The sequence below is a fragment of the Anarrhichthys ocellatus genome, unplaced genomic scaffold (assembly GCF_004355925.1).
Source record: "Anarrhichthys ocellatus isolate YVR2014 unplaced genomic scaffold, GSC_Weel_1.0 scaffold1, whole genome shotgun sequence".
Classification (NCBI taxonomy): Eukaryota; Metazoa; Chordata; class Actinopteri; order Perciformes; family Anarhichadidae; genus Anarrhichthys; species Anarrhichthys ocellatus.
The window spans coordinates 11909219-11929607 of NW_022280031.1; the positions used below are offsets into that span (position 1 = coordinate 11909219).

At 38.5% G+C, this 20389-nt stretch overlaps 3 protein-coding genes across 3 annotated transcripts in view; all 3 read right to left on the minus strand.

The window, feature by feature from the left end:
• Nucleotides 1–12: 12 nt before the first annotated feature.
• On the minus strand, nt 13–2604 carry cd8a (CD8a molecule). The gene is made up of 6 exons (XM_031869880.1): nt 2262–2604; nt 1788–2114; nt 1594–1701; nt 1393–1500; nt 1165–1204; nt 13–628 (listed from the first exon to the last, which is right to left on the minus strand). The coding sequence occupies exons 1-6, from the start codon at nt 2302–2304 to the stop codon at nt 580–582; spliced, it is 675 nt and encodes a 224-aa protein (XP_031725740.1). The 5' UTR covers nt 2305–2604; the 3' UTR covers nt 13–579.
• Nucleotides 2605–9299: 6695 nt separating this feature from the next.
• Nucleotides 9300–13093, minus strand: cd8b (cd8 beta). Its single transcript, XM_031851606.1, has 7 exons — nt 12887–13093; nt 11347–11697; nt 10695–10781; nt 10286–10384; nt 10121–10154; nt 9942–9994; nt 9300–9850 (listed from the first exon to the last, which is right to left on the minus strand). Exons 1-6 carry the CDS (start codon nt 12939–12941, stop codon nt 9985–9987), a joined length of 636 nt encoding a protein of 211 aa, XP_031707466.1. The 5' UTR covers nt 12942–13093; the 3' UTR covers nt 9300–9850; nt 9942–9984.
• A 3182-nt stretch (nt 13094–16275) lies between these two features.
• The window catches only part of zmat1 (zinc finger matrin-type 1), a 6657-nt gene continuing 2543 nt past the window's right edge, over nt 16276–20389 (minus strand). The window contains exons 2-7 of the mRNA XM_031855653.1: nt 19669–19775; nt 19475–19558; nt 19077–19212; nt 18695–18988; nt 18315–18405; nt 16276–17715 (exon numbers count right to left, since the gene is read on the minus strand). Coding sequence (XP_031711513.1) covers nt 16740–17715; nt 18315–18405; nt 18695–18988; nt 19077–19212; nt 19475–19558; nt 19669–19775 — 1688 coding nt within the window. The 3' untranslated portion in view covers nt 16276–16739. The remainder of the gene's footprint in view (nt 17716–18314; nt 18406–18694; nt 18989–19076; nt 19213–19474; nt 19559–19668; nt 19776–20389) is intronic.

Here is a 20389-nt window from a genome sequence, read left to right on the forward strand (position 1 = left end):
AAACATTCCAAGTTATTCTAAATCATCATTTTATTTTTTTTTACAAGCAAAAGGAAAGTGAAGTTCTTCTTGAAAATCTTGAAATAGCAGAACTAACAGACAGTACAATAACATTTAAGAAATATATTTGGCTCAGTACAAAAGCAAAATGAACTATACACAATTTTAACATAATTATTTCAAAATCAATGTTAATCAGAGTGCTCACTTCTAATATTCTCAGGACTTCAGTGGTTTCTATTACAATCAACATTTATTAGGATTGGATAAATTGACATTTCATGTTATTTCATTAAAAGAGTTGAGTCTAAATGTGATGGCGCAGCGTAACCGTTCGTCAACCGCAATGCAGTTAAAACTGGATGTTGATCTTTGAAAGTATTTGATACATTGAATCCTTGAAGCACTTTAAAAAGTTTTTATAGCTTCTGTTACAATCAAAACTTTTTAAGTTGGCAGCAAAATATTCACCATGAATGTCATTAAACTGTAAATGGGATTAAAATCATCTGCAACAGCAACACAACACTGTACAATAGTTGCTGTTTGGAGAAATGACCTGAAATGACACCATTTAAGTTAAACGTGTCTGTTGGTCATCATTTGTTTTCCAGGAGCCATCTGCGGTCTACAAGAGATAAGCAGGGTATTTAAAATAAACAATAATATGAATTATTAGCTTATTTCAGTGACTCAGTTATGTAGTCACAATGGCATTACAAAGGGAACGCAGGGCCGTAGCTACAATTGAAGGCGCTGAGGTTCTGTCTTCCGTAATATTTTTAAATTGTACATCTGTTATGACACGTGAGACATTGGGTTTGATAAGTTAAGAAATCAATATTTCCCCACCAATATTCCTGTTGGTGTGGAAAAGGCTTTGAAACAGCATTTAGAATTAAAACACTATTCTACCAACATCAAAAATTTTAGATTTTCAGAGTAATTTCCTTTAAATAACTTTTTATTTATTTTTCAAAAACTTGCAGCAATATTACTAAACAGCTCACTCCAAAAATAAATATGGGAAAAAACTGAATAATTAATTACTATTTTTTCACACTTTCATTTTGGCTGGGAAGACTTTGACTATTACCTCAGTTCTCCTAAAATCTTGCCGATGGCCCTAATGGTTACAATATTAGATTAAAATAAATAACTTACTTTCGTTTGTAATGGTGTGGGCATCTCCGTGTTCTTATTCCTACAAATCCAAAGTGTTATTAGAAACATTGCAAATCATTACACATTACAGCAAAATCATTCAGGTTTTAAATGAAGAAAAGCAGAAAAAACAGAAAAAAATTTAAACAATTTTCAGCTTTCCGAAGACGTATATTGACTCCGTATTAAACGTCATGTAAGAACATTTTAGATATCAAATGAACTTACGGTTGCAGTACAGGATGGCGATGATTAGGAGCAGAAGAAGAAGGCCACAGCTGGCGGCCATTGAGCCCAGTATGATTGGAGAACAGAACATTTGAGGACTGGTTTCCCCTGCAGAGTATGTGCTCATTTACCAACTGTTCTTCCTCACAGCATCATACATATGAAGATAATAAGGCCCTAATTGTGATCGTGAGTATTTACCTTGCTTGTTATCCTCAATCTTGTTACAAACGCATGGTGTGGCAGTTGTGCTTTGAGTTGGCGCAGTGATGGTGGTCTGTGGTGCTTTTAAAGCGACTTCAACTTTTTCTGATGAAAGTGAAAAGACGTGATGGTAAGTGATACTAAAAAGCATCCATCAAATCATTTGACTAAATATATGAAACAGAACTCACCTCCAACCAGTCGGATTACTTTGCCAAATTGCATTTCATTCCCTTTAACGAGAGACCCACAGCTGTAAATACCGCTGTCACGAGCTTTGTTGAACGACTTCAGCTTTAAGATATCATTACGAATACTTGAGTGACTGAAAGTGGAGGGGAAGGAGGCCACGGGTGACTTTGGGAATCCCTCTCTGCTGAAAGATGCAATGAATTCTATGCCATTGTCAAGAACTCGAAACCAGACGATCATGCTGGCCTCTACACTAGGCCTACACTTGAGTTCAACCGGCTGCCCTTCCTTCACCGTCATTTCTTCACCAGCTCCTGAAGTCATTTCTAAAAGATGTGATGAAATGGCAGCAGTTATATCAGTTATTTCTCTGTTTCAGGTACCCACAAGAGGAAGACCAAGAAACAGACCAGTGGACACTTTAAAGCTGCTACACGGTAGTGACAAGATTTCAAAATTCAAGTTAAACTTACTTTGACAAAACACCAGAATCACCAGAATCCACGTTTGGTTCATTTTATAGTTGCAGACATCAACAGCTGCTAAACAAGTCTTTGTGGTGTTTGTTGGAGCCTGCTAGAAGATAATTCAGTGAGATACCAAACCACGCCCCAGCTGTTACCTTCTTCTCTGCTGTGTCAAATGGGATCATTGCAGCGGAGCTTTGCAGAGACCTCCTGCAAGCACGATAGTGGTCTGCAAGATGTTTGAAGTTGAGCCCACCGATCTGCACTCCTCGCCTCTCCCTTTGGTTTGAAGCATTGAGCGGCACAACTTGATCCACGAACTACAAACACAAACGCAGCAGTGTGTAGGTTGTAGGCTGAGACGGATGGGATTGGAACTGAAAGCAGTCTGTGTTGCAGCCCACTTTAAACAAACACGACTCCACACTGTTTCTGCACAAATCAAATAGTGAATTTCAAGAGACCTGACTTTATACCCAATGTAGGCAAACATCTGCCGCTGTTAAAGTGGCCTTTAACAGCTGCAGGGTCACTGCTCTGTAGCTGTATTTTGACCTTTTGGAAATTCTGAAAATAAAAGATTCATTTTAGAAGGAACATGCCGTTTTATATCACTTTTTTAATACTTTTCCTACTGTTATTGTCAGAGGAAATCCAAGCCATCTCTGGATGAACATTTAAGTTAACGATAGGATCAAGCTCACGAACAACATCAGGAGGAAAGAAATGAATAGTGGCGGATGGGCATGAGTGCAACAGCTAATAATAAACACAATACTCACAATTAGTGTAAGATTGTAGAGTTTAAGAAACTCATTTAAAGACAAATCTGCTTGCAGTTAAATGGCTAATATGTTTCACCAATGGTTGTCGCTGTTCTCCCGTGCTGTGTGGTGTAAATTACTGTACACTTCATACATGATTCTCATCAGGGATGGGAGGGTTTCTTTAAAAATGTAATCTGATACAATTACTACTTACCTGTGAGAAAATGCAATCAATGACCTCATCCAAGTATCACAATATAAAAGTAATTGCTAGTATTCTGCTACGTTTGGATTACCCTCCATACCAAAGATGCAAATAAAGACAAGAGAAAAGAAAATGTGTGAAAACGTTGACATTATTTTGTATGTAAAGTAGAACAAGGGAACAACATCACAGTAGCAGGTGTTTTGCCTTCCAGCTGTGAAAATGCTTTTATAATCCAGGAGGATTATTTGGCATATTAGTATTTCCCAAATATTACCTTGGAGCAGCAGCAGTACCCACATAAATTAATGAAATGACCATATACATGCTAATTTCTTGAACTTTACGGAATGCCTATTTTATGTTTTTTACATTCAAAGCTCCATTTGAGGTTTTCATATGCTTCAAATGTTTGTCATCATATTTTATTATCATAACAAAATCATAATCCCACCCCCAAATTTGGTTGTATATGTAAATTGTGGTGCTGTTAGATTGCTGCTAGAAAGCAGGAAATGTAATAAAATGACATTAAAGTATGTCATAAAATGTTATAAAACAAAATGGTGTCTTAAAAAAGGCATCGTATAATATGCCATTGCATGTCAGAATTAAATTATAGTACAGTATGTAATAGAAAGTTGTACTAGTATGTCTTATAAAATGTTGAAGAAAGTTTGTATAATGGCATAAAATGTCATAAAACAGTCTTACTATAGTACATCATGGAATTTCATGAAAAAGTCAAAGTATAGTGATAAAAACATCCTAGCGTAGTGTGTCATTAAATATCATTAAACGTTTTTTGGCATACTATACTATGACTTGTTCTATGAAATGTTATGTCATTAAACAAGTTTGTCCAAAATGTCATCAAAAATTTAATATTAAAAATATCTCACAAAAAATATCATTGTACATTGTTTCATAAAAACACTGTACAATGGAATAGAATATGTCATAAAACGTCAACAAAAGGAATAATACATTTTGCCATATGATGTCATAAAAAGTCCAAACATAGTATGTCTTTCAAATGTCAAAGTTAGGTATTCCATAAAATGTAATAAAGAGACACGGCATCGTGTGTCATGAAATGTCATAAATAAGTAATAGAAAAGTCATAGAATATTATGAATAAAATATGATAAAAAGTCAAAGTATAGTATGTCATGAAATGTAATAGGAATTGTAGTATGCTATGTCATAAACAAAATTTGAGCATAATATTTCATTAAATGTATAAAAAGCCATAGTTTACTATGTCATGAAAAAGGCTTAGTAAAAAAAAAGTATAGTATGGCGTAAAATGTCAAGAAAATGTACATAATATATATATATATATATACTGTGTATATATATATATATAATTTGACTTGTTCATACTTTATTTGACATATACTACATATACTACACTGACTTTTTTCAATATGCTATACTCTACTATGACGTTTTTCTTTTCTTTGCTCTTGATGAGCCTACCTTGCAACACACATTGCAGGCAAACAATCATTCAAATATAAAATCAAATCATTTGATTGTTGCAGTTTCCAGCTGTGCACCAGTAGTGTTTTTCAGTTCCGCCTCTCCTCACCTAGATGTCCCCATCTCCATCCAGTCTGCTGTTCCTCCCCAACACACTGTGTCTTTTCTCTGAGAACCAACAAAGGAGACAAATAACCTCCTTAAATGCGCTGTAATGTCACCATCACGCATTCTGAAGTTCTGGACATCAGAGAGAGTAATATTTTCAGGAAGTGTATATTATTCTGAATGATGTCTTATGTCTTTTACACACCATATCCTATTGATTTATCAACAAGGTTCATATCAAAGCTTAAGATGCCACTGAATTGATGTTTTATGCTTTTAATATTCAGCAACGCAGCTGGTAATGTGATAAAAATACATCCTACTTTAGAGCTTCAGCACAGCCAAGATGTTCTCTCGGTTGGTCTGTATAACGTTCCTCTTTCTCCCAGATGTCAATCACTGAGGCAGCATAAAAATGAGGCAGCATAAAAAATAAAATATAACAAAATAACAAATATGCTGACAACAGTTGCACACACACACACACACACACACACACACACACACACACACACACACCTATATTCTTGCCAGATCCAGTGATGGAATGATGAATTAAATCGACCATAAATCTGTTCAGTAAGTCGGGAAAGATGTTGTCCCACCAGGGTTTTATGTGGCAGATTGGCCCTGCAAGACAATCGTTTTTGAAAATCTCTCTCTTGTAATTCTCCAAACTTTAACTTTATGGAAATGGAATACTACATTTCTGGAGTATACCTTTAAGAGTTTGGAGAGCTACTACCTGGTTCGACTTCATTTTTCAGATAACTGTACATGTTTGCTTCAGAATGTGTAAAGCTGTGTTGAACTGATAAAATCTTAGCACAACCACTAGGGATGAAAATAGGACCCAGGTTGTAAAATAGCATTTTCCATTAACAACAAAGGACATAGCTTCTACCCATAGCAACAATCAAGCACCATGCCATCTGTCACTTCATGTGAAAGCTTGTTTAACAGGGAAGTGAAACTCCCTTCAGATGAACTGAGAGCGCTACAGCGGCTATGGCGCAACCCAAGGCCCATCCTATTTCCTGTTCAGTGATGGAAAGTAAATGCACCGATTTAGTAATGGGCAACAAGTGCTGACATTTTGCTCGTTTGTGGGCCATTTATCTGTTCCACGGGTGGGCGGAGAGAGACGGAAAGAAACAAACAGAGAGAGAGAGAGAGAGAGACAGATTGTCTCATTTACATGTGCTGTAGAGCATATTCTTTACCTCATCCCAATATTTCCTCAAATTGCAGCTGCAGATTGTCAATTTAAAGTTTTTTTGTTTTGTATAAATTACTTTGACATTGCTTCAAATGAAACCATGATGGAAACCAGGTTGAGGTGTTGCATCATTTTCAGTAAGCAGGGGATTCTGTTGATGCTTTGTGTTAGAGGGAAGACCCAGTCAAAAGGCTCTCAGTTAGCCCACTTCACCTTTCCATACCTCTGTTTCGGGTTTGAGTCACTCACAAACACATCTGCATGGGCTTCCCTATCTTAGTCATACAGGGGGTCTCCAACCTGAAACTTACATCTGTGTGTGTGTATGTGGTGGGTGACCAGGGGAAGCCAGTGAGAAAGAGAGTACCTCCGACAGTACCATCGCATAGCTTGACATTCAAATGCAGTGAGAAGCGACGTCTTTACGATCTGAAAATAGCAGCATCCTTAAAACCAGTAAATCAACATCAATAAGCCTGTTTGCCAGTTCCTCATCACTGTGGCTCACCTGTCCTGGCATTAAGGGATGCAAAGTTGTGAAAAGGAAACCGAGAGCAAAGGAGGAGTAAGTAGAAATGGAGAGTTCGGAAATGGGGAAACTGAATGCCTGTAAATAGATGTTTGTTCAGAGTTTCTTCTGTTACTAAGACTTCCTGTTAGGATTGTATGGGTGGGTTTTGAAAATAATTTTTGGATTTAAATTGACCTTTTGCTAACAAAGCAGAAATTTGGTCAACAAATATTTGAAATTTTATGTTTAATGCTTTCAGAAAACAATAATTGACTGTAATGTGAATATATTGTGTATAGATGAGTCGTCCAGTGGACTCTCTCTTGTATAGTTTGTGACTTTGATTGTTACATTAGTTAATGTGTGACAATTTTACCGTTGAAATACATCACAGTTGATCGTGTAGAATATGAGCTGACATATTAAACAATATGTTGTCTGCAGGATTTCACCACAAACTACCTAGTGTCACAGTATTTGCATGATTCATTTAACGTTGAAGTTTGACATTTACATATTTGAATTCATTATTGACTTGATTTGATGATGTGTGTTCTTGTTGCACCATTTAAATGTAATGGAACTGCGTTTTTACAGAACTGATATACAGCATGGTGCATATTCATTTATTTATACATATATTATTCATAATCATGAACGTATGTAAACTATGTCTTGTAGAAAAGCGGGGGAGACATTTTTCAATGTTAAATCATGCATTTCCAATGTAACTTGTTTATTATCACGTATGAGTAAATGTGAATTTATTACGTGAAATGGTGTTTCATGTGATAAATTCACAATTGAAATATATAACAGAAAAAAATATTATAGTAAAACATCGATACATGCATTTATGCTTCAGTTTGACATCTGACACATTTTGTGCTCCCCTGACGTTTATGCTTCTTGTCCTCTGAGATGAACAGGCTGTGTTCAGTTGAAATGAAAGTTACAAGATACCTTTAGAGGAACCGTTACGCCTTCATTGCCTTTATTACTGTCGGGTGTATCTAAAATCCTTTACTAATCCCCAGATGGGAAATTCAGTTGTTCCAGTAAAACACAAGGACAGAATGAAATACTGATGAATAGAGAAAGTAAAAAGTAAAGAGCATATAAACTAAGTAAGTACAAATATATATACATGAACACTAATATACAAATGTATAAGTGTGATCTTTTAATTTGACTAAAATGATACTGAAGTAGTAGTAAAATAATTGCACATGTCGGTGTGTGGTATTTCTTTACCAGAAGAATGTGCAGGATACAAAACACACAAATGGTTCATAAAAAATATATTGTGTACATCTCTGCAGGTATTATTTTTTGTATAGTGTCTTGTGTTTTAAATATACAGCAGAAATCAATCCTCTGTGTTTGACGTCTTACAAATCTATTGCTGCCATCTGCATTCAATCATGTTTCCTGGAACAGACGAATGTGAATAAATGATTTCCTCAAGCCTTGACACAGAATGATAATAATATATGATTAGAGAGGTTGATTCCACTTTGTCTGCTTTTTTGAAGCTGTCGTTTGTGGTGCTGGTGAACTTTATTGCGTTATACTGAGACGTGTTTCAATCATTTTGTCCACCCAATGAGTGGAGCTGGCGACTGAATGTGATCTTGGTCTACTTTTCTGTGATTGTATATGTAGTTCAACATTCAGGCAGCAGATTTACATGAAACGTGTTGATGGATAATTTGTTTGATTTTGTTCTTTTAATGCATATTTTATCCATAATTAACAATCATGTATTCAATATTTCAATGCAATGGTAATATATATATATATTGTAATGATATTGTATTATATCCAATTAAACACACTGCTAAAAGAAGTGTCTTGTAGTTTTACGTTTCTTTTCTTACTGTACTCATTTCAAGACGCTGTCTCTGTGTCTCTGTCAGTGCTTGTGGTTCGGTTTGTGGTATTTTTGTGGTCTTTTTGTTTCAGAGAGTAGATGAAGAGCTCAAAGCTGAGCAAAGCGATAGCATCTCAGTGAAGACGGCTCCGTCTCTCCTCTCTCTCCAGCTCACAGGAAAAGGTCGCGCACACTCCCTGAGACCTGAGCAACCACCAACTCAGTCATTTCTTCACACCCCTCAATCGCACAGGTGTAAGTGGTGTTGCTTGTGTGCGTGTGTGTTTGTGAGAGAGAGGAATAGCAAGAGATACACACTTTGCTATAAAACAGCTTTGTAGCCCGTAATTTATTATTACACAATCAAGCTTTTTGGCACAAACTGGAGGCAGTTCAACAGAAACTGAATGTGATGCACGTTTACACATCAAAGGTGAAGGAAGAAACCAAAACCTTGTCACTCACCTACTCAACTTCCGTCAAACAGAATATTGACGATGGATGTACAACACCCACTTCCAAACCTCTTTCTCTTCTTTTCCATAAACGTGCACAGAAATCGTGTAAACGAATGATACACCACTGCAAACATTTTGAAACATAGGGTTTCTTATTTATCTGTGCACGAGTCGTAACTGTCGTTGGAGACACGCAGCATTTGGCCTCGAGGTTATATCTGTGTGCCCTTGAGCAAGGTGTCAAAGCTTCATTAATCTGTTGGTAACTCTGCCTTTTGGCATCCGAATGTACATGCCTACATGCCAATTGCATTTATAAAATGTCTATATAGATGTGTTTAATAACAGATAATACATAAACTTTTATGACCGATAAAAAGAAGAGCGTCACCAATGAATGATTCAACATATACAATTTTATTGATTTAACAGAATTATCCTTCCTGAAACCTGACAGTGCTATTTTGAAACAAAAACACAAATAGATAACGAAGAGAGTCAAAAGCAAATGAGCAAATACACTGTATTTGATTTCAGCTGTGTTTTTTTGTATGTAAATAAACAGATTAGCTTTGGGATTTGGAAAACTGCAATTTTTTGTTCTGAAATAATAATCATTTTAAAACCAATGCTACAGATCACAAGACCGGCTTAATTGAAAAAGCACCTGGATAAATGATGATGTCATCTGCATATTGACAAAAAAAAAACAACAACATGTAATCGACTTAAAGTTATAGCACAGAGTTTAGAATTGAACATGGCGAAGCTCTGGAGCTGTCTTGTAAGTTATTTAACAAAAAACAGCCAATATATTATAATATGCTACACATGGTTGCTGCTCTTGAAAGCATGAAAGTCTTCTCCGACTGGCAAACATTTAGCTGTTAATGAACAGGACATGTCGTTAGCAGAGGTGTTCTTCAGGGATCTTCATCTTCTTCATGCTCCACTGGATGTTACTTAAACCTGAAAACATTTTGTAAGGTGATAAATATCACACATACAGTAAATATTATATCTATATAGATAAATAAAGTTACAGACATAAGGTACATACCTTCAGTCAGATACAAGCTGTAGATGCAGAACTGTCGGCTCAACTACCTCCTCCTTAATGGGGAAAAACAAAAGAAAGAGATTAAACTACGGCGGAATGTAAAGAATCTAGAAAATTTATATTTTTTTGATATTGCAGGAAAAAACTGATATTTTTACTATTTGTGGAAATCTACTTACTTCACCAAGTGGTGCCGACATTTTTTGGGTAGCCCTAAAAGCAAGAAAGTGTACAAACAACAGAAATCACTTCAGAGTTGCAACAAAATACTTTTCAAACTTATATTTCAACGCTGTTCGACTAGTTTGACATTCGTGAGCATAACATGCTGGAGGACTACTCACGGCTAAAGTAGTACAGTGTGCAGATGAGCGCTAGAGCCAGGGCCGCAACAAGTCCAACCGATGGCCACAGAACCAAGGAGCCGCAGCCATCTGCAGCAACTATGGTACATGGTTTAATAAAGCTTGTTGCATTGCCAGGTGATACAATCAATCATCAGATGGTTATCACTTCTTTCAGTACAACCTGTCATTACATTGTCTGTATAAAAACTACCTCCTCTATTGTATTTACAGCATCACAATCTGGTACAGTGCACAAGATTTATACCGTTACAATATATTCACAGATGAATGTGCTTATACATCACAAGACACATGTAAAGTCTAAATTTGTAAGCAGCAGAGCGTCATACAATTTACACAAACATTTGCATACAAGCACTTTGTGTCCTCTAATCAAAAACCTTACCCTGTGAAGGACTCTCCGTAGGGCAGCGGCACACTGACTTGACTGGTGGTTTGGGTTTTGTCTTAGGAGCTAATGTTGGATGGACCACTGTAAGGTAAAGATCAAATAACCGTAAAGACAAGTAATAACTAAACGCCAGTGAAACAAAAATGTAAAGAATCTGTTAGAGAGATATTAAAGGAGAACCCAGTCATTTTGACCTGTCCCTATTTTCCCATCTTTGTTTATCATAAGAATTATCCTGACAAGGATCTCATCAACAAATTTTCTCTTCAAATACATCATGTATGTTGTTTGTCTGCGCAACCACAATCCAAAGTAACATTGAAATTACTAAGATTTCTCCCTGAACAAAAGCAATAACAGCAGTCACTCTGTTGAGAGCTAAAGAGGTTGTTTGGAGCATCCATTGAGTCTTTGTGGTTGTATAAAACTGCTGCACCCAGGTAAGCAAGACAAACTATATAAAGATCCAAGATTTTGGTCAGAACTAATAAGAAAAAGCATAAACATCACTTATTTCTAAGGATAGTAGACATTTAGCCCCTTAAATCATTTACTCCTCCATCTGCCACCTGAATTCAGACAGATGTACTCAAACTCTCACGGCCGCTCGATACTTTACTCGAGATTTAACTTTCAGCACACAAACCTCCTGGCCGAAGAAGAATCCCGGGCTTCCACATTTCTGTGTTTTGCCTGTCCTTGAGAACGCAAGAATAAATCCCTGTGTCCTTCTCTGTCACGTTGATGATGCGTAGCGTAAAGGACATGCTCTGCCTGCTTAATTTGAAGCGTGTTGTGTCCACATTAGCCCCGTGGCTAGTACGGTCAGCGTTGTTGCATTTGCCGAGGAACTCTACTTTGCGGTGGTCGTGAATACTGCGGAACCAGTAGACAGAGTCACATGAGATGTTAACGCAGTCACACTCAATAGCCTCTGTGCTGAGGATCTCGGGATAACGAATCTTGACGGGTTCTCGCTGCAGGATCTGGCTCGAACCTAGGAGATGAAATGAAGAGATGTTTGAGACGCATGGTTGTGGTACGATAAACATTCTCTACAGGGTCACATATCGTTAACAGTCGGGGCTCTAACACACGACAACAACGTCAAGGCCAAACACACAAACTCCCAAGAATTGTGTATCATCCCAAAAAGGGTTACTTTTCTTTATGTCTCAAGCTGACTTGTCCATCACTTGGTGTTTAGAAATGTTTGCGGAAAGGCCTTGAGTAACAGTGCATGTGCAGTCTTTCTAATTCAATAAAATAAATACCAATTGTAAAAGTAAAAGCACGTACAATTACAAACACATTTGTCAATATGGTATAGAAACACTACAACCAAAGGTGTTGCAAGAATGGAAAGTAACCCCAACTATGAAGAAACCTGTTGAACATCTTTCAAATGCCAGCAATTTGGCATTTATGCAATGTTTAAGGGATGCCTTCATTGGAAGAGTAAGGTGTGTAGGCATATACCTGTTGCAATCGCTAGTCTTGTGAAATATCTAAAGATAAGTAGAAATTCAAAGGCTTCCAGAGTGAGAAAGGTTAAGGCTCACTGGAACTAAAGTCATTTGGATGATAGTTTTACCCAAACGTACGAACTGCAGAAATTGCGTAACATTTAAGATTGCACAGAATTGATTTAATCTTTATCCAATGGGTTGGGCTATACAGTACAAATACAATTAATTGCAATGCCTTGATAGAGCTATAATATATAAATAAATGTAAATATTAAATTGCCATCTACCGCAGAGCACGAACAGGTAGTGTATAGTTACCCTCGTAATTGAACCTTTAATCCAGGTTGTACACATTACATTAATGTAAATAAAAAAAATAACAGTATCAATGAGTTATACCAGTACAGTTGTACAATTCTGAGATATAAAATTAACTCCCGTGGTAGTTTGACCATTAGTTTTAGCAAATGAACCAAAGGCTACGGCGTCATACTTTGTCTACGTTAACCTTCAGAGTCATCTGTTGGACTTTTAAAAACAAATTTCACATCTTAGCACATACGATGGTTATGAATTCAAACATTATTCAAGTTAAACTTCAGAAAAGCTTCAGGTTGAGTAGACAACAACACATCCCTACTGCTACTACCGCTACTGGCACCCTGACAGAGCCATGAAGCCGAGCACGCCTGTGGCAGAGAAGCGTCGTGTTCTTACCTAATGTCCACAGCGATGCCGTCAGCAGTGTCCATGCCAGTGGCAGCACGATCATTTTGTCCGGTCACCACTGTCTCTGTACGCGTCTGTGTTTCTTGAAAGGTATAGCTGAGGGACGGTGCTGATACTTTCTTTTCCTGATATCTATCTGTCAGAGATGATAGGAGGAACTGAGCTGACATGGCCTTGAGTCGTCAAGGTAACACCCCAGTGTGACACACACACACAGGGCCTATCAGAGTGGGCCATACACACACACACACACACACCTGGAAAAAAATAACTTAATTTGAAATGTGCAAACTGTGGCAAAAAAGTACCGTAAAGAATACTTGACTCTGTTCACTTAAAAAGTTCATACCCAACAAATAATAATTTAGTTTTCATCACATGGTGTTAAAACGGTGCTGTTTGAATACATGACATACATACAGTGATCATGACAAACAGCTGAGTGGTTCATGATACCACATATCAAGCAATATAAAAGTTGTATGTTCACAGAGCAGCAGTTTGCAGAGCTGTGGTCTCTGCCCAGGTGCATGACCTAGAGCACAGCAGAGTCCCGCATATATGCAGCTTCATGCCTCACTGCAGAGCACGGCGAGGGAATATCAATGTAGAGCATAAACTACTGGAAACAAAGGATCAGGGATACAAATCCTGAACCACAATTCTGTCGATTATTGTTCGATATTCGCTGGGGTGTGTACGCAGCTTCTTCTGTTCTTTCTAATAACTCACTTCTTTAACTTTGTAGAAAGTGCGGGGAACAAAGGGCATCAAGACACACATTGAGAACGCACTACAACAAAACCCAGTGAGATTTGTGCATGACAAACTGATATTGTAATATTTCACATGTCTTGTGTGAATAGGTACATTTGTTTCGATTTAACCAGGAAACATAAAACGTAAACTAGTTTGATAGTGAAATCATTTATTCTCATTAGTTAACTCATTAGTCAATTAGTTAAACAAAGTGAATATGTTTTTCAGTTCAACTTGTATTTTAAAGAAGCTGCCCTCTGAATTTCTCCAGTTGCCAATGAATTATGCCCAACTAATTTATTTCATGTGATATCAATACTCAAACATTTCAAATGGAGACAGTTACTTATTTCCAGATGACATAGAAGATCCTTTTCTGCACAAATTAAATGAAGACTCCGGTTGTAAAAAGTGGAAAGCTGTCTTCATTCTGTCCTTAGTGAAAAATGCAGCAGCAACGGAAAACAAAGTTAAATCTCATCCGGCAGTTACAGACATATGAAAAGAAGACAACGAAGGTTCCCTTTCAACAACACCTGCCTTTGGAAAAAGTCAATAAGCCATCAATTACATCACGGAATAATTTGTCTAGTAATCGATTAATCCTTTAGTCTATAAAATAGTGAAAAAGTGGTCATTGCAATTTCCAAGACCTTTAAGTGTCGTCTTCAAATGGTTGCAAAATACCAATCTAACACCCAAACACTCTTCGTTAATAAAGATATAAAACAGAGAAAAACAGCAAATATTTACATTTCCAAAGCTGTGACAAATTAATGTTTGGCACCAACAAAAAATTATCAAAAGTGTTGTCAATAAAATCAATCGACTAGTCATTATAGTGCTACATTTTTACAATGAATAGTTTTGTGTGGATATTCCAAACACTGAGGTAGACACACTGAAGTCTTATCAACCCTGATTCACACCTTCACTCACAAGTGAAATGGCTTTTTAACAATGACGTACGGAGGTACACTGCATTAGAAAGTGTTGAAGAGGGACTGAAGATAAAACCTCATTTTAAGTTCTTTACCCCACACTAAAAGAAATATGTCCCATTGGTTTGGCATTTCTATATTATTTTGGGGTCAGCCATTCCAACATAAGGAATGAGAAATGTCTGATTATCCCTTAAAACTCAGAATGTCCTTGATAAAGCTGGTGAGCGCTGAAGTGTTGTCTGTGGATTGTTGTGTGTGTGAGTGAGAGGTGAGGGTGTAGAACGGTCTGGTGGGGGTCTTAAAGAGAGAGGATGTGGGCACCCTGTAGCTCTACGGGGGTCGAAGACGAGAGCGAGACAGGGAATGAGACCACAGGATTCTTTGAAAACAGGAGGTCTCGGGGGGCTTCAGAGCGGCTCTGAACACATCGCTGAGCTAGAAAGCCTTTGTTGGTCTATCTGCTCCGACGCTTCAAGTCAAAAGCAGCCTTCTTTTCATTTCTCTACTACTCTCGTCAGACACATTTAGTTAAAAAGTTAAATATTTTCACATCCATTTTATTGTATTTGACCTCACTCCAGAAGCTCTTCATCTTACAGCCTCTACAGGACTTCTGTATCAACTCTTCTGTCACTTCTCACACTCACATTTTTCCTTTTGCTAACTCATTTCAACAATTATTGAACTTTAAAACACATTAGCAAGTTGTTTCGTGCATGATTTTGATCTACTTTGGCTTGAATCCTGTGATCTCCCAACAATCTGTCCCAACAAGCCACGCAATGGGCCGCATTCTGCTCTCAGCATCCAAATACAATGTAGAGCAGGGAACCACGCTAATGCCAAACTTACAAAATAGTCCAGATATCGTACCTTCAAAACTTGTAGAAAAAGTATGTTGTTGTTTTATCTGCGGGCCTGTTTGAGCGTGTTGTGGCAGGTTGTTGTGGCATTAGTTTGTAACCACCAGGCCACCATTTCAGTCTGTTGCCAACCTAATACCTTCTTCTAGAAATCTAGTTTTTAACAAAGCCAAACTAGCCCACCGTCATAATTCATAAAGAAGCCTAAGATAGACAAATGCATAGCACGCACCGATGCTTATGTGGGCCACAAACCGCCCAGTTGATAGTCACAGAAAATAAACAAACAAATAACTTGCCAAAAAGGTCAAACATAGTTTTGTCCAGCTGAGGACTCTTTGTGACCTATTTAGAACAGCCATGTTGTTTAAGTGCATCCTTATCAGACAAAGGATGGTTGGAACTTTACTTTGCCTCTTTTCAGTCATCTTTATGTGCCATAAACTGCCTTTGTTCAGCTCATCACAGACTGCATCTGAACATTCATTTCTAAGTTTGTAAAGAGATGTCCTCATTTGAACTCTTGCACCTGTCTGACCCCAAACACTTTACGAGCTGTTTGGATGTGCAAGTACATCCACAACACATGCACTCTAGACTAGGGCAATGTCTCAGCACTCTCCTGTTTTCTCAAAATAGTTTTGATGTGCGACAGAGAAAGATCTTTCAATAACCGTATAATTCCATTTCTATCAGAAATGCGCTGAACCTGTCTCGGCTGTCAGAGATGTGCTCTGATCGCCTTCTTTTAAAAGCCTGTGTGTATCTGAAAGCACACAGAGTTTCAAAGGAAATGAAATGACTAAGCCTCAAACGTCGGTGGGCTTTTATTTGCTGTACTGGTGCTCTGAATGAAGCTCAACAGTGCCCACCACAGGCTGCTAAAAACCCCCACAAGATACAGAAACATATCGGTGCATTAATAAGTCAAGTGTCTTATTGATCATTTCAAATGATAGGCAAAACCAAAAAAAATATCCTAAGTATTACAGCAAACAATAACGAAAGATGTGCAAGTTAATTAAATGAAATATATTAAGTGTCTTAGTGAAAAATAAAGTCAGCTGTGGATATGTGTGAGAAACAATTCTTAACAAAAATAAATTGACTTAGCACGGCTCGCCAGTTAGCACACCTATGAACAACACTTCTGGGCTGTCAGAGCAGATAGTTAAAACTGCTTTGTTATCTGCTATAAAGAATACTCTAAAATGGACAGTTTGTGTATATTTTAAATGTCTTGCTCACAATGACAATAGTCTGGGGCTTTTGAGTTTAACAGCCCAGAATGGAGTCATCCCACAGCTTCTCCTCCTCTGTCCTAGTGTCTACTTTCTCTTTTGTCTTCTTCTTCTCTTTCCTGTATTTTGGTTTGGCTGGCTCGTCCTGTCCACCTTCCCCCTGTTCAACACTCATTTCAGCCTGAATATGCACTTCAGTCTCTTTTCTATTGTCCATCATGTCCTCTGGCATTAAATTGTCCGTCACCCTTTCCACTCCTTCCACCTCTAAGTCTTCCTCCGGGGATTTATTTTCTCGTCTTCTCTGCTTGCCGTGTCTTTTGGGCTTTTTTCTCCTGCTCTCTTTCTCGGACTCTCCAGATTCCTCTCTTCTCCTCTCCTCAGAGTCATTATTTCTTTCCCTCCTCCGTGGCTTCCTCCTCTTCTCCTTCTTGTCTGAGTCCTCATCCCTTGCCTTCCTGTCTCCCTCCCTCCTGGATCTTCTAATCCTCCTCTTTTCTCTGCGCCTGTACTCACTGTCATCGCTATCACTTGTGCTACTGCTATAGGAGGAGGAGTAAGACGATGAAGTCGTACACGAGGAGGAGCTCAACTTCTTTCTGCGCCTCTTTCTATTTGTGGGTGGATTAGTTAACAGTGGAAAGCCTTCGCCTGGGGGGACCGGAGGAGGGCAGCTGTAATCCCAGTGATGGGAAGGCCAGGGTGGGCCCTGAAGTGGAGGACGCCACCCTACAACTGGGTTGTAGCAGCCAGGGCGGGAATGATGCGGAGGGTTAGAGGTGGGAGGGAGGTTGGGCATGCGTTTGTTGAGTTCAATGACATCCCCCCATGCTTCCTCTTCTTTTTCCTCTTCCTCACCTTCTTTTTGTGCGTCACCCAGAGGGAGGAGTTGACCGGCACTGGGGGTGATTCCACGAGCCTTCTGGACCTGAATGTAATCTGCCAGTTCATCTGCATATGTGTTGTAGTCTTTTTGTTGAGATTTGCACAGGTCGACGACCTTTTTCTCCCTGGTCAACAACATGGAAACAGGAATTTAGTTGCTATTCAACTGGGTAATAAATGATGATGCTACACTAAAGCCACATTAAGTCTTTTTTTACCACTAGAAAGCAGAGAAAAATTTTGTAATATCATCAGCTTATCAAGTGCCTACAGTTAACCATTCTCTACTTGCACACCAAGCAGACACAGAGCAATATGACTATCTAATGGGGGTTTACGTATGATAACAGCAGAGGTACTTTGCATACTGAATACAGCAAAAAGGTAAAAGTTCATTGTCACATGAAGCTTGCAATATTCAGTGAGTGGACTAACTCTCATTTTCTTTCTGAGGCTTCTTTTGTCCTGCACCTAACTGGGGAAGGTTATGCGCACTACCCCCCCACCTCCTTTGAGTTTATAAGACAGCCACGGGACTCAACTACACAACCAATATGTGGACTGAAAACCAAAACATGAGCTAAAAGCTACAAAAAGCTACAGAGGTTGGGTGATAATATTAATCTGAAGTATTAAAAAGCTTTAATGTTGCCACGGTTTTAGAAATGCAAATTATGACACGACAGTGGACATAAAGCGTTCAACAGAAAATGATTAATTTTACCTAATCTGGTGTTTGTTTCCTTGCATATGAGCCTGGTACATCTCCACAGAGTTAAATTGCACGCTACACATCTGGCACATCAGGGAGTTGGCTGTAGACAACAGAGAGTGGGAAAGACGGCATAAATGATACAAAATAATAGCTTATAAGCACACAGCTTCCTTTGCTTTCTTCTTTATCTAGTTAGTTTCTAACTCGCACCACAATAACAAAGTGGTGTGAAGTATCTGTTATACAGCCTAGAACTAAAGACACATTTGCTTGAAGAAATATTTTTCTTCACATCAATACTGCCTCTTAAAATACACTCAATAGCGTAGTGGGGTCTGATGCACTATGCACTATTATCGCTTTGCTGAGAGGCAGGATCTATGCGTTACCTTGTTGGACATGGTCTCCGAGCTCTTTGAGCAGGTCCCGTCTGGCCTGATTCCTCTGGTGTTTGCGTCCATTGTAGTGCTGCAAAGCCATTTGGGGATTGTTGAAGGAAGCAGCACACAGCGCACAGTACTTGTTAGGGTCCTTCAGGTCAACCTCTGTGCTGGGGGTCGCTGCGGTGGCTGTTGGGTCCAGAAGATGCTCCACATCACCCTGTGGGGCTGATCTCTGGTCAGCATCATCAGGATCCCGAACCAGACTTGGTAAAGTATGCACCTCTGTGTACGAGTCTGGAACTGCAACGAGAAATCATCAATTTAAGACATTTGAATCATACGGTCAACAAAATTCATAATACTTTTCCATCACACAACACACACTTGCCTGGGGGCTGAAGACCTTGTTTACGAAGATGTTTTGCATGGGTTTTGCCTTCATAGTGCGATTTTGCCACCACGTGAGAACTAAACACCATGTTACACAGCTCACAGAAATGGTCCTTATCAGAAGTCATGGTCCGCTGCAATAAACAGGCACAAGAGACAGATGTATGCAAACTGAAAACAATGAAAAAAGAAAACTAGATGATCCCTTACACCTTCTCTGTGCTCCTCTCCCTTATGTAATCATATTCTATTGAAGAGTGCACTGAAGCTAGACTGCTGCCTGTTAAATGCAGCATTGTGGTTTATGTTCCGCCTTCTGTTACACTCATCGTTCAATGCTACAGATTAAGATTGCACCTAAATGTGTCAGAGTCAAATCAGTAAATGGGTGCAAACCTGGAGTCTTGTGTACTCTTTGTCCATCTTCTCAGCTCTCTTGGCCTGCATGTACACCTTGAGTTTCTGAGCATGTTTCTTTCCCTGCAGTCGGGGGGGGACACGGGAGACATTTTTCATTAAGGCTCTGATCTTGCGAGGTCAATAAAACTGTAACACAATTCCACGACTAGAGCCTAGAAAGCAGCACACACCTCATAGTGCGACAGCCGCTGAGACTCAAAGAGCAGCACGGCCTCACACACACGGCAGTAGTCGTCAGTGAGGAGACCCTCGAGTAGCTCCGCTTCACTCTTGTCTCCTGTGTGGCAGAATAAACTGTCACTGTTACAGTTGAGCGGAAGATTATTGAAGTATAATGAACAAACAGGATATTAAATCCTCATATTACATTAATTTATTCATCGTTCATCGTTCATCTTACACTGTTCTATTGAATGTAAACTTGTATTAGATAATATATAGTTGAAATACTTCAGACTGGTGCTCTCGTGTCTTCTCATGGGCTGATTTTGATAAATATGGAGACAAATTGGCTTTTGAATGATTAGAAGCTGCAGAATGAAATGGTAATTGGCACAATATTCACTGTCTGAACATGTGAGGAAGGTCTCATCCAACATTCAAAATCATTTTTGTCTTCGTTGGCCACAGGTGTTCTGCACAGAACAAGACAACAGCAAGCAAAGCAGCTTTTCCTGCAATACACACTGCAACGGCAACTTACTGTAAAATGGAAAAATGCACAAGAGGGAAATTATAGATTCAACTGAATTCCACTTATTCGAGACCGACTCTCTTAGACCAATTTAAAGCAAGATGTTATCTATTGCCCACTATTATTTATTTATTTATTTATTTATTTATTTATTTATTTATATATATATATATATATATATATATATATATATATAT

Coding starts and splice junctions, on each gene's coding strand:
- cd8a (XM_031869880.1), bottom strand. CDS start 2,304: ATGAACCAAACGTGGATTCTGGTGATTCTGGTGTTTTGTCAAA. Junction 1,501..1,593: donor GATTGAGGATAACAAGCAAG/GTAAATACTCAC, acceptor CATACTCTGCAG/GGGAAACCAGTCCTCAAATG. Junction 629..1,164: donor CCACACCATTACAAACGAAA/GTAAGTTATTTA, acceptor TATCTCTTGTAG/ACCGCAGATGGCTCCTGGAA.
- cd8b (XM_031851606.1), bottom strand. CDS start 12,941: ATGATCGTGCTGCCACTGGCATGGACACTGCTGACGGCATCGCTGTGG. Junction 10,782..11,346: donor GATTCTTCTTCGGCCAGGAG/GTTTGTGTGCTG, acceptor TTTACCTTACAG/TGGTCCATCCAACATTAGCT. Junction 10,385..10,694: donor TACGGAGAGTCCTTCACAGG/GTAAGGTTTTTG, acceptor CATGTACCATAG/TTGCTGCAGATGGCTGCGGC.